The following is a 12,169-nucleotide window of genomic DNA, read 5'->3' as shown; positions in this document are numbered from 1 at the left end:
GTTGCTGCGAGCCGAGATCGCACCACTGCACTCCATCCTGGTCATCCTGGTGACAGAGTGAGACTCCGTCTCAAAAAAAAAAAAGGGGAATTGCAAAAATAGTATGGAGAGGTCCCATGCTCCCCCCAGAGCCTTTCTGTCCTCTCTCTAGGAGGAGATGGCTGATGAGCTGGGGATTTGGGGCAGGAAACGGGAGAAGGGCAGCCGTCCCACTGAGGACTCATCCTGCCCAGGTGGCCCTAGCCTTGGGCATTCCTGTCCCCTGCAGCCCGGGCTTACCTCCTTGCAGGCTCGGGCGTCTCCTCTCCTTGGGCTCAGGCTGGCCTGGGCGCCGCTGCTGCAGCTGTGCGTGTGGCCCCTCTCTCGGCCGCCCCCTCCTGCCGCAGCCTGGCGTCCTCTCCCAGCAGCTAGCCGGGACCCCGATGGCCGTACTCTCCCTCCTGGGCCCTGGTTCGGTGCCCAGGTTGGGGGGAGCAGGGTAGGATTTCACCCCTCCCCCTAGCAGCTGGCTGGACAGGGAGAGGGGCTGGTTGTATTTTAAGCTGTTGAGTGGTTCAGCAGGAACTCGGAGGCCTCCTCTCCCTGTGGACGCCAGGCTGCCTTCCTGCGGGCCACACGGGCTCAGAAGCATGTGGGCACTGCCTGCCTGGGGCCCGGGAACTATTAATATACCTGCAGCCACAGGCCAGGCCCCGTGCCCGCCCAGGGCCCTGCTGTGCTAACCCTTTCCCGTGCATCCCGCCCCCTGTCCTCTGTCCCTCTCCCACAAATCCCCTTGGTGGGGTCAGACGTCCCGCGTGGTGTGACCGAGCTCTTTTTTTTGGCCCCTCCATGTGCCAGCTCTTTGGCCTTGTTATCGCTGTGGCTTGGAGGAGCTCAGTAACCTTCCCCTAGAGGCCACATGGCCAGGCAGTGCCTGGAGTTGACAGCAGGGACTCAGGAGGCCCCACGGGCCAGAATTTCCTGGCTGCTGGGCCCATTCCCACCTTCCTGTCCAGGAAGTGGGGGCGAGCGTGTCATAGCTGGGGAAATAGGCCCCCATGGTGTGGTGACTGCCAGGCCAGCAGGGGAGTGGGGATCTGAACCAAACCCCCAGGCAACAACGCCTCCCATCCCATGGGGTGCGCCCATCTGTCAGGGGTCACCTGGTGCACCCCACGCACCATCGCAGGAGACCCTCACAGTCCTGGGAGGTAGTCCGCTTCCTGCCTGCCCCCTTCTGAGGCCTAGAGAGACGTGACATTCCTGGGGTCCCCCAGGGACTACAAGGCAGGGCTGGTTACGGTTCCCAAGTGCAGGCCACCAAGCCCCCTTGTCTCCCACTGTCGTTGGGAGTGTGCAGGAGGGGTGCCCACCTTCTCTGGCTTGACCGTGGTGCCCTCTCCCTCAGGGTGGGCCCTAGCTGCCATGGCCCAGTCTCCCTGGGCTCTGGGTGGGTGGACCTGCCCTGGGATGGCCCCGGCCCAGAGGTTTGTTTCTGAGCATTATGTCCTGCTCCTTTTCCTCAGGCAGCCTCTGGGGGCCCCCGCTGGGGGTTCTGTGGGTAGGAAGGGTCCCCCAAGAATTGCTGGCCGGTGGCTGACTTGGTATCAGGCCTGCCTGCTTGCCACGACCCCTGTGTGATAGGATTGCACTGACCCCTGCATAGGGTGGGTCAGATCCGCGGGGGCTGCCTCCCTCCAGCCCTGCCCCTCTGCACCCCCATCGTTCATCACTGGCCTGGGAGCTCAGGGAGGGCTGGGCCGAACTCCTCCCTCAGAGGCTGGCACAGGCCTGGCTCTTGGACGCAGGAAGCACCGGGCTTTAGTGGGGTGCAGGTCCTGGGTAGGGGTGCAGTGTTTGGGCTGACTCGGTGGGAAGCCTGCCTCACAGGTGGCTACAAGGTGAGAAGTGGGTGGGGAGGAAGGTCGGGGAGGCCTCCTCAGCCCAGACTGGAGGCGCTTGCCTAAAACTTCCAAGCACCCCGATCCTTTCCACACTTTGAGAGAAGCTCTCTGCACCCATAACTCCGGAATCTGTCACCTCCCTGGTAACACAAATGCACAAGGAAAATAATCCAAAGTGTCTCTTACAGCTCCGAAGGGGAAATGGATGATCTGTCTCTCGGATTCTCAAAATAGCTGGGATTTCTCCAAGCCCAGTGAACTCCCTAGGCCTGAGCTGTGAGCTGGGGCCTGCACGGCCTGCTGACCTCTCACTCTCCTCAGGCCACTGGCTCTGTGCAGGGCGGGGGCTGGGAGGTGTCCCATGCCTGCCCCTGGGGCTTTCCCTGTGCTGGTGCTGTTGAGGGACTGTGACCCCTCAAAAACTGCTTTCAGGGCAGCCTGGCTCCCGGGGGTCAACTCCTAAACCCCCCTCAGAGAAGTTCTGTGGCACGGCTCCTGGGAGGGGGGCGCAGTCCGGGGTGGTTTTATATTTAGCTGGGCTGTGGCTGTGGTTGCCACTCGGGTTACATCTGGCACAGAAGCCGGCAGTGCCAGGGCCGGCACGGGCTCGTTTCCAGCACCGCGGCAGAATTTGATCGCGCTTGCCCGGCCCAGGGCTGCTTCGCGTGGGGAGGTCGGTGGTGGGGGCTGACGGCTGGCAGCTGGGGCTGCTGGCCACTGTGGGCAGAGCCGAGCGGCAGGGCTGGTGGCAGGCGGCATGGACATGAGCTTGAACTTGGTGGCCCGGGAGGCCACCCCAGGTCTCCTCCCTGGCCTCAATGGGCTCCCCAGGCCCACACCCCCAAAGGTGGCCAAGAAACCTAAAAAGGCTGTTCTCTTCTTCGAGGTGGAGATTCTGGATGCAAAGACAAGGGAGAAGCTGTGTTTCCTGGACAAGGTAGGACCGGAACATGGGCTGCACTGGGCCAAGGGCGCTGGGCCCGAGATCCCCCTCCTTCTAGCCCAGGAGCTGTCCAGTGGGGCCCTGTGGAGGGGTATGCCCTCACTTGGGGTAGGGTAGATAGCCCCATCCCCTGGGTGTGGTGGGGAAATGGAGGCATGGGAGTCTCAGTAGACCCTGCGGGGATTTTGGTCCTGGGAGGGTGGTGGAGGAGTGAGCCTTGCCCCTGCTGAGCCTTCCCCCTGGGGGAAGGGGCTTGGGCTGTCCCTGGGGAGGAAAGAGAGCCTTTGTACCCAGGGAAGTCATGGGTGAGGAGTAGCGAGGAGGGGCAGAGAAGCACGTTTGCCTTCCCTTGCTTAATCTGCCACTAGCTGGGCTGGGGGCCTGCTGGCTGAGGGTAAAACTGGAGCCCCAGACCCCTGCTGTCACTGCACTGGCAGGGCCCTCCCTGCTTCTTCCCTGATTGTCCAGGCCTCTGCCTTCCAGACCCCAGCCCTTCCCCCTTCCCATAGCTGCAGCCCAACCCCAAGCCTGCCATCCCCTTCATTACCTCCCCATCCTGGGTCTGGGCTCCCTGCAGAGCTGACGTCCCTGCGCCTGTGCTTCCTCCAGGTGGAGCCCCACGCCACCATTGCGGAGATCAAGAACCTCTTCACCAAGACCCGTGAGTCCTAGGCCTGGCCACACTGCCCCTGCAGCCCCTCTGACCAGGGACCTTAGAGGGGGAGGGATCCCATCCTGCACCCCTCTCCCAGGGGCCTGCAGAGATGCCCGAGCGTGGCCTAGGCTTCTGGGGCGTGACTGGGTCAGGCGCCCCCACGTGGCACGCCGCAGGAACGCCCTTGCTAGGCTCTGGGAAGGACAAGATCCTGCTTCTGCCCGCGCTCTTCCAGCCTGTGTCCTGGAGCTGCACAGGCCTGAGGCTTTGCCCCCGGGTGGGAGGAGCTGTGGAGTCCTGGGGTCCCTGCACCCTGGGAACCCTGAGAAGTTGGCACAGCGATGGGGCAGCGGACCGGCTGAGCTCTGCCAGTCTGTGGGCTGTGACCGCCCTGTTCTCCCCGCAGATCCGCAGTGGTACCCCGCCCGCCAGTCCCTCCGCCTGGACCCCAGTGAGTACAGCTGTCTGCTCGGCCCGCCCCCTAGGCTCCTGGGTGGCAGTGGGAGAAGGCCCGGGCAGCCCCTGAGCCCTGGCCCGCCTCTCTGCAGAGGGCAAGTCCCTGAAGGATGAGGATGTTCTACAGAAGCTGCCCGTGGGCACCACGGCCACGCTCTACTTCCGGGACCTGGGGGCCCAGATTAGCTGGGTGACGGTGAGTCCTGACCCTACCCATGGCCTCCTTTCCCATCAGCCACATTGGGTGACTCATCTTGCCTCCCTCTACCCTCAGGTCTTCCTAACAGAGTACGCGGGGCCCCTTTTCATCTACCTGCTCTTTTACTTCCGAGTGCCCTTCATCTATGGCCACAAATATGACTTCACGTCCAGTCGGCACACGGTGGTGCAGTAAGTGGGGCAGGCGGGAGGAGGGTAGGGGAAGGCAGAAGACCTGCCGGACCAGCCCCCAGCTGAGCCCGCTCCCCCCCTACCAGCCTCGCCTGCATCTGCCACTCATTCCACTACGTCAAGCGCCTGCTGGAGACGCTCTTCGTGCACCGTTTCTCCCATGGCACCATGCCTTTGCGCAACATCTTCAAGGTGAGAGCCCGCCCCCGCCTCACCCCTGAGCCCCGCCTTTCCGCCTCACCCCGCCCACATCGAGCCTTACCCCATAGCCCCTCCTATCTTCCACTACGCCCCCGCAGAGCCCTACCCCTAGGCCCCACCTAACTCCCCAGCGCCGCCCCCGCAGAGGCTCTAGGCCCTGCCCGTCCTCCCCAGCCCCGCCCCTGCAGAGCCCTGCCCCAGTTTCACCCCACGCCCCTCCTGTCCACCACGCCCTCATAGAGCCCTGCCCTAGCCTCACCCCTTGGCCCCACCTATCCTCCCCAGCCCCGCCCCAAGGCCCCTCCTGCCCTTCCCCACCATGCTCCTAGGCCCCTATGGATGAGACAGAATCCGCCCTGCCCGGCGCTGGCCCAAGTCCCATCCCTACCCCGCTCCCTTTCAGAACTGCACCTACTACTGGGGCTTCGCCGCGTGGATGGCCTATTACATCAACCACCCTCTTTACACGCCGCCTAGTAAGTGACCTCAGACCGTCCTTCCCTCCCCCACGGCCCCCACCCACCGGGTCCTCCCCTCATGGGCCTCCCCTCGCTGCTTCCTCTGCAGCCTACGGAGCTCAGCAGGTGAAACTGGCGCTCGCCATCTTTGTGGTAAGGAGGCTGGGTGTGGGGACGGGGTGGGGGAAATCTGGGCGACCCTAGGCTGATCCTGCTTCTCTGACAGATCTGCCAGCTTGGCAACTTCTCCATCCACATGGCCCTGCGGGACCTGCGGCCCGCTGGTGAGTGCCTGCTGGGGCAGGGGGACAGCTGGGCTGGGTGAGGGGGTCTGACTTTCTCCTGTCTTGCCTGCCAGGGTCCAAGACCCGGAAGATCCCATACCCCACCAAGAACCCCTTCACGTGGCTCTTCCTGCTGGTGTCCTGCCCCAACTACACCTACGAGGTGAGGGGCTGCCCTACCCCTCTCTGCCCTGGGACTTGGGGTCCCATATGGAGGGGCCAGCCCCTAGGAGGGGGCGCCTGACTGGGCGGCTGCTTTTGCACTGGGAGCATTGGGAGGTAGAGACCGCGGCCTCCCTGCTGTGGGGGCCGGGAGGCATGTGCCGTTGGGCTTTCGCAGTATACAGCTCCGCCTCCACTGGAATTGGGTTCCCATCCCTGACTCAGAAAGCAGGGGGACGTGGGTGACTGAGTCCAGGACAGCCACAGGGTGCGAGACTGGCGGAACAGCGGGCCTTGTCCAGCCCTGGCCACCCTCACCCTCCGCCCCTGCCCACAGGTGGGGTCCTGGATCGGTTTCGCCATCATGACGCAGTGTCTCCCAGGTGAGCCTGCCGCCCTCCCTCGGCGGGGCCCTGCCCCTCCGGGTCTGCAGCCCCGCCTTGACGCCCGTTCTTTCCTGCAGTGGCCCTGTTCTCCCTGGTGGGCTTCACCCAGATGACCATCTGGGCCAAGGGCAAGCACCGCAGCTACCTGAAGGAGTTCCGGGACTACCCGCCCCTGCGCATGCCCATCATCCCCTTCCTGCTCTGAGCGCTCGCCCCTGCTGGGGCTCAGCCCCTCACCGGGTGGCATTCTGGGGGAGGAGTGGGGCCCACAGCTCTCCAGCACCCGGAATAAACCCCGCCTGCCCCTGTCGGACTCGGGCTTCGTGTGTTTCTGTCCGAGGTTGGGGACCACCACATGCCCCTCGCTCTCTCCCCACCCTCGCGTTGGCGCCGTAAGAGGGGACTCTGGTGAGGGGCCTGAAGGTTTTTATTTGACTGGTCCATAGGGTGGGGGGTGCACCCCCTACAGGGCCACCTGGGGGTCCACTTTCCCGGGTCCCTGGCCTTTGGCCAACTCTGCCGCCTTCTTCTCCCGCCGCTGCTTTCGCTGGAGCAGCCTCCGCTCCCGCTCAAACTCCTTCATGCGCATCACATAGCTGAGGGAAAAGCACAAGAGGGGCTGTCAGGGCCGCTGGCCAGGACACGCCCTCCAAGCCCTGGGAAGTAGTGGGGCTGTCCCACAGCACTGTGGGGGAGGCCTCTGAAGAAGACAGACCCGAGTGCCTGTGGTTTAGGTCTGGGGTCTGTCCACGCAGAGGACAGGGCTTCCCGCTGGAACCTGGGCTTGGCCACTCCCCTAGGTGGCTTCAGCCACCTGTCCTGTCGCCATCCAACAGGCTCCTAGAAAGCCCTCTCTGGGACTAAGGTGGGGCCCGGCTAGAAACCTCAGTGGCAGTTCAGGTCCCTGGCCTCTGGAGCCACATCCTGCCAGGGGCCAGGGCCTGGGTGGGGTGCAGGCTGTGGGTGTTGGCAGGGGGCTCGGGCGAGCCGGGGGTGTGGGGTGCTTGGGTGGGCCGGGGTTGTGGAAGGCTGGGGGTGTGGGGTGCTGCGGGCCGAGGGTCTTGGGGGGCTGGTGTGGGGGTTCTCACTCGCGGTGCTCGCAGTAGTGCCAGTCGTGCTGCTCCTGCTTGCAGGCCAGGAAGTTGGGGAACTTGTCGCGCTTGCACTTGAGCAGCTGGATGAGGTAGTGGGCACAGTAGTCCCGCAGCTGGAGACTCAGCTGCGCGTCCATCATCTCCTGCTGTGTGGCCACCATCTCTGCAGGGAGTGGGCGCGGCTCAACCAGGCTGAAGGCCTACCACCCCAATTCCAGGGATCCCCAGGGGACCCAGGCACACGGCATCAGGAAGCCACAGCTCGGGGTGTCCCCCATTAACATCCAGGTGGCAGATGGTAGTGGATGGCAGATGCCTTTGACGGACGCACTGTCCTGAAGGGGCCTCCTTTTCTAATTTGCACAAAGGCAACTCCAGACACCAAAGCCCAGATAGGAGAAGGTGGCTCCCCATCACCCTGAGGCACCTCAACATCCTGCGCTGGATCCTTGCCTCCCCTCCCGCAGGGATGCCCGTCCCCAACTCTCTACAGCCCCGCTCTCAGAATCCACCTTCTCCCAGAGTACCCCCTCAGACTCTCCACCTGCACCTGCAGCTCCATTCAGACTTCTAGCCTTGCTTGTCTGCAACCCGCCCGAGTCCTGGCTCTGCACTGGCCGGCGGCGTGGCCTCTCTCTGAGCCTCAGAACTGACCATCAGCTCATGGAAGTTACCTGAGCATCCACTGAGCTAACAGTACCTGTAAGATACTTAGGCGTGGGCTCAGAAGACAGCTGGAGTAGTATCTGGGTCCCGGTGCCCCACTCACCTAGCAAACCCGACTCCGGACAAATCAACCTTCAGGAGGCTGATGGGAGCCTGAGGAACCTTGGACATTCACCCTGGAGCCTGTGCCTGGCAATCCTGCACTTGTTCCCCGCTGCCTCCCTCAGACCCAGCCTCCCTAGCCCTCCTGACGTCCACATCTTTCTTAGTCCCAGCTCCTTCCCATTTGCGCAAGTGAGAGGAGACATACTCACATCTCAATGGCAGTCATCCCAGGCTGGCTTCTCTCCCCTCTGCTTTCCAGCCGTGATTCTCTCATCCCACTCAGGCCCAGGTCCTCCTCTCCTGCCCCTTGTTCCATTCTCTGGCTTCTGCCCCACCCTCTCACTGCCCAGACAGGGGCTCTCACAGGGCCACCCAACAGCCCAGGACCCCAGCCTCCCACTTCCTTCTTTCCTGTGCCGCCTCCCACATCCCGCCTTCCCAGGTTTCCTCCCATCTCTATGGCTGCCTTGCGTTAAGCTTTGTTCTGAGAGCCTTCTTCTTTTCTTTTCTTTTGAGATGGAGTCTCACACTCTGTCACCCAGGCTGGAGGGCAGTAGCAAGATCTCAGCTCACTGCAACCTCTGTCTCCCAGGTTCAAGCGATTCTCCTGCCTCAGCTCCCCAAGTAGCTGGAACCACAGGCATCCACCACCATGCCTGGCTAATTTTTGTATTTTTAGTAGAGATAGGGTTTCGCCATGGTAGTCAGGCTAGTCTCGAACTCGTGACCTCAGGTGATCCACCCACTTTGGCCTCCCAAAGTGCTGGGATTACAGGTGCTAGCCACCACGCCCAGTCTGAGATCCTTTTTCTCTGCTGCCACCCCTTAGGTAGATGAGCCCGATGTGGTCCCTCCACCCCACACCTCGCTTGAGCCCCAGGCCTGGGTATCACCTGCAGCCCCTGGCTGTTCCCTATCTGCACTTGGAGCTCCAGGTGGCAATCCTAGACTCCTCCCTCTTTTGTCTCAAACTTATAATCAGCTAGCAGCAAGGACTTTAGACCGCCTACTGTGTGCTTAGTGGTGGGGATATAGCACGGAACACAACACACAAGTGTCCCTGCCCTCGGAGGGAGACACAGAACAGAGAGAAGACAGAGCACCACAGCGTGTCTGGCAGTGCTTAAGTATTAGGGAGACCAGCCTGGGGAGCACAGAAAGATCCCATGTCTAGAAAAAATAATAAAATTATCTGGGCACGGTGGTGCACACAGAGAAGGCAGAGCTACTTGGGAGGATCGCTTGAACCCAGGAGTTTGAGGCTGCAGTGGGTGGTAACTGCACCACTGCACTCCAGCCTAAGCAACAGAGTGAGAGCCCATCTCTATAAACAAATAAATAAATATGGGCTGGGCGCGGTGGCTCATGCTTGTAATCCCAGCACTTTGGGAGGCTGAGGCGGGTGGATCACTTGAGGTTAGGAGTTTGAGATCAGCCTGGCCAACACGGTAAAACCCTGTCTCTACTAAAAATACAAAAATGAGCCAGGTGTGGTGGTGCGCACCTGTAATCCCAGCTACTCGGGAGGCTGACGTGGGAGAACTGCTTGAACCAGGAAGGCGGATGTTGCAGTTAGCAAAGTGACTGGCTGAAAGGGGGTGGGAAGGAGGAAAGAGAGGGCAGGGGACAGTGGTCTACGAGGGAGGGAGAGAGTGAAGGATCCAGGAGGTAACAGAAAGGCCAGGCAGCATGAAGAATCCACTGGAGAACCAATCGGGAGACCAGTCAGCAGGGACTGCAGGAATGTGCCACCACACCCAGCTAATTAAAAAAAAAAAATTGTAGATACAGTGTCTTGCTATGTTGTCCAGGCTATTCTTGAACTTCTGGCCTCCAGCACTCCTCCTGCCTTGGTCTCCCAAAGCGTTGGGCATGAGCCATTTTGCCTAGCTTAGAGCTGTTTTTTTCTTATCTCCCCCGCATCATGTTCAGTTGCATGGGGATAGGCACCAAGGAAGGGAAAGAGGTGAGTTTATCCACAGCAAGCGAGAGAAGGGCAGCGGGTCGCTAACATTTGCAAAGCTGATCTTGGGCAAAGCAAGGTATGTGAGGCAATGGGAGGGAGGTGGACGGACCAATGGACTGCAGGTTCAGCTGGGGTGGAAGGACTGCCTGGAGTGAGGACACTGGAGCGATTATACCATTTCCCAACTTTCTCTCAAATCCAGGCTGCTTAGAGGTCTCTGTCTCAAGCTTGTCGCCCGCTCAGCAGACAGCGGGATCTTTTGACTGACCAAACCTGACTGTGTCCCTCCTCGGCCTAGAAGTTTTGGCTCTGCCACCTCTCTTTGGTCAACCCCTACTCATGCCCCTTCACATCTTTTTTTTTCTTTTCCAGACAGAGTCTTGTTCTGTCGCCCAGGCTGGAGTGTGGTGGCCCAATCTCAGCTCACTGCAACCTCTGCCTCCCGGGTTCCAGCCAATTCTCCTGCCTCAGCCTCCCAGACAGCTGGGATTACAGGCACGCACCACCACACCCGGCTAATTTTTGTATTTTTAGTAGAGACAGGGTTTCACCATATTGGCTAGGATGGTCTTGAACCTCTGACCTCATGATCTGCCCACCTTGGCCTCCCAAAGTGCTGGGATTATAGGCATGAGCCACCGTGCCTGGCCTTAATTTTTGTATTTTTAGTAGAGACGGTGTTTCACCATGTTGGCCAGGCTGGTCTCGAACTCCTGACCTTAGGTGATCTGCCCACCTCAGCCTCCCAAAGTGCTGGGATTACAGGCATGAGTCACTGCGCCCGGCCACCCTTCACGTCTTTGTTTCCAGCGGCTGCCTACTGGAAGCCTGCCTTGACACCACCCAGCTCTGCCTGATTCCACCATCTTTCCCACTGTGCTGTGAGTTCTCTGGAGACAGTGCCTGCATCCTTCCAGTTCCCTGCTGTATCCGCGGTGCCTAATGTGGGACATGGCCCAGAGCTGGCTCTCGGTATGCCTGTGATATTACATTAAAAGCAAAAACAAACACACGAACCAAAAAACTGTCCTGGGCGTAGTGGCTCACATCTCCAATCCCAGCACTTTGGGAGGCTGGGCAGAAGGATCGCTTGAGCCCAGGAGTTTGACACCCGCCTGGGCAACATAGCAAGACCCCCATCTCTACAAAAAATAAAAAATCAGCCTGGCATCTTGGCACGCTCCTGTAGTCCCAGCTACTCGGGAGGTTGAGGCAGGAGTATAACTTGAGCCCAGGAGGTCAAGGATGCAGTGAGCTGTGATTGCACCACTGCATTCAGCCTGGACAAGAGAGCAAGATCCCATCTCAAAGCAAAACAAAGCACTTTGCAGGACGGTATTCGTGGCGCGAATCTTCCTTATTTTCTTGTGCATGCACCACAATTGCTGCGACATTAGGAAAGGGGTACAATGAACATGTCCCTGCCCTCCCGTGACTCCCCACGTCTCCCAAGACTCGGCCCGAGGCCGGGAGTGGTGGCTCACGCCTGTAATCCCAGCACTTTGGGAGGCCGAGGCAGGCGGATCACTTGAGGTCAGGAGTTCAAGACCAGCCTAGTCAACAGGGTGAAACCCCGTCTCTACTAACAATACAAAAAATTAGCCGGGCGTGGTGGTACACATCTGTAATCCCAGCTACTCGCAAGGCTGAGGCAGGAGAATCGCTTGAACCTGGGAGGTGGCGGCTGCAGTGAGTCGAGACCACGCCACTGCACTCTAGCCTGAAAGAAAAAGCGAGACTCCCTCTCAAAAGAAAAAAAAAAAAGACTCGACTGAGCTCTGCGCGCCGCATTCCTGCCCGATTCCCTACTTGCGTCTCATTTTTGCACCCTGGCTTTTGCTCAAGCCGTGCCCTTGGCCTGGAACGCCTCCACCCTCAGGCGGGGACACGCACGTCCTCTGGACTCCTAGTCTAGACCCAAACACAGACACAACACCTGAAGTTAGAGCCAAGTCTTGGGGTTCCAGGGGTTCGGGGGTTCAGGCGCCCGCGCCCCACTCCCTCTGGTCGCGCCTGCGCATTGGGCCTCACCGCGCTCCTTGCGTTCGGGCAAGCCGTAGTCGGGCGGGAAGGTTGGCATCTGCAAGGGGTCGGGCTCCACCGAGCTATCGCCCAGGTAGCGCCGGACCAGGTGCGCCCCCATGGCTGCAGTCGCTACAGGTTCCTGCAGCAGCCGAGGGTCACCTAGCTCCTACCCGGAACCACTGACCCCTCAGCCAGACACGGCTTCCGGGTCGCTTAGGCCGTTGCGGAGATCATAGAGATGAAGGACTCCAGAGGATCGCTCCGGTCCGCCTGGCGTCACCTCGCGGACAGGCGGAGGCGGGACAGGTGCTTCGTCCCCTCGCAGGATGTGGTTGGACCGGAGAGGGGACTTCCCTGAGCGTGGAAATCCATCTGGACAGGGTAGAAGGGGAAGATGTAGGACTGAGGCCTCCCTCGACCCTATCTGGGGCTCTTCTGGTAGCCCGAGGCTAAAGCACGTATTAAAATTATTTTTCATATCATTTTCCAAAA

The 12,169-nt window shown here is 60.6% G+C and overlaps 2 protein-coding genes across 3 annotated transcripts in view; one reads left to right on the top strand and one right to left on the bottom strand.

Moving 5' to 3' along the window:
• Window positions 1-6,134, top strand: part of TECR (trans-2,3-enoyl-CoA reductase) — a 38,458-nt gene extending 32,324 nt beyond the window's left edge. For both annotated transcript variants that reach the window (XM_007995539.3, XM_007995540.3), the window contains exons 2-13: window positions 2,773-2,823; window positions 3,439-3,490; window positions 3,891-3,935; window positions 4,033-4,136; window positions 4,215-4,330; window positions 4,417-4,522; window positions 4,935-5,007; window positions 5,099-5,142; window positions 5,216-5,273; window positions 5,348-5,436; window positions 5,773-5,818; window positions 5,899-6,134. In XM_007995539.3, coding sequence (XP_007993730.1) covers window positions 2,773-2,823; window positions 3,439-3,490; window positions 3,891-3,935; window positions 4,033-4,136; window positions 4,215-4,330; window positions 4,417-4,522; window positions 4,935-5,007; window positions 5,099-5,142; window positions 5,216-5,273; window positions 5,348-5,436; window positions 5,773-5,818; window positions 5,899-6,026 — 912 coding nt within the window. In that variant the 3' untranslated portion in view covers window positions 6,027-6,134. The remainder of the gene's footprint in view (window positions 1-2,772; window positions 2,824-3,438; window positions 3,491-3,890; window positions 3,936-4,032; window positions 4,137-4,214; window positions 4,331-4,416; window positions 4,523-4,934; window positions 5,008-5,098; window positions 5,143-5,215; window positions 5,274-5,347; window positions 5,437-5,772; window positions 5,819-5,898) is intronic.
• Window positions 6,135-6,230: 96 nt separating this feature from the next.
• On the bottom strand, window positions 6,231-11,904 carry NDUFB7 (NADH:ubiquinone oxidoreductase subunit B7). The gene is made up of 3 exons (XM_007995541.3): window positions 11,684-11,904; window positions 6,910-7,078; window positions 6,231-6,417 (listed from the first exon to the last, which is right to left on the bottom strand). Exons 1-3 carry the CDS (start codon window positions 11,793-11,795, stop codon window positions 6,285-6,287), a joined length of 414 nt encoding a protein of 137 aa, XP_007993732.1. The 5' UTR covers window positions 11,796-11,904; the 3' UTR covers window positions 6,231-6,284.
• Between the last annotated feature and the right edge of the window lie 265 nt (window positions 11,905-12,169).

The sequence above is a fragment of the Chlorocebus sabaeus genome, chromosome 6 (assembly GCF_047675955.1).
Source record: "Chlorocebus sabaeus isolate Y175 chromosome 6, mChlSab1.0.hap1, whole genome shotgun sequence".
Taxonomy (NCBI): Eukaryota; Metazoa; Chordata; class Mammalia; order Primates; family Cercopithecidae; genus Chlorocebus; species Chlorocebus sabaeus.
Note: the sequence above shows the minus strand (reverse complement) of the source record. Positions and strands in the feature narration are given on the sequence as shown.

What these genes read in the sequence shown, in the direction of transcription:
- NDUFB7 (XM_007995541.3), bottom strand. Translation starts at nt 11,795, where the DNA reads ATGGGGGCGCACCTGGTCCGGCGCTACCTGGGCGATAGCTCGGTGGAG. An exon ending in GCCCGAACGCAAGGAGCGCG is followed by an intron (nt 7,079 to 11,683) that starts GTGAGGCCCAAT and finishes CACTCCCTGCAG; the next exon opens with AGATGGTGGCCACACAGCAG. An exon ending in CACTACTGCGAGCACCGCGA is followed by an intron (nt 6,418 to 6,909) that starts GTGAGAACCCCC and finishes CTTTTCCCTCAG; the next exon opens with CTATGTGATGCGCATGAAGG.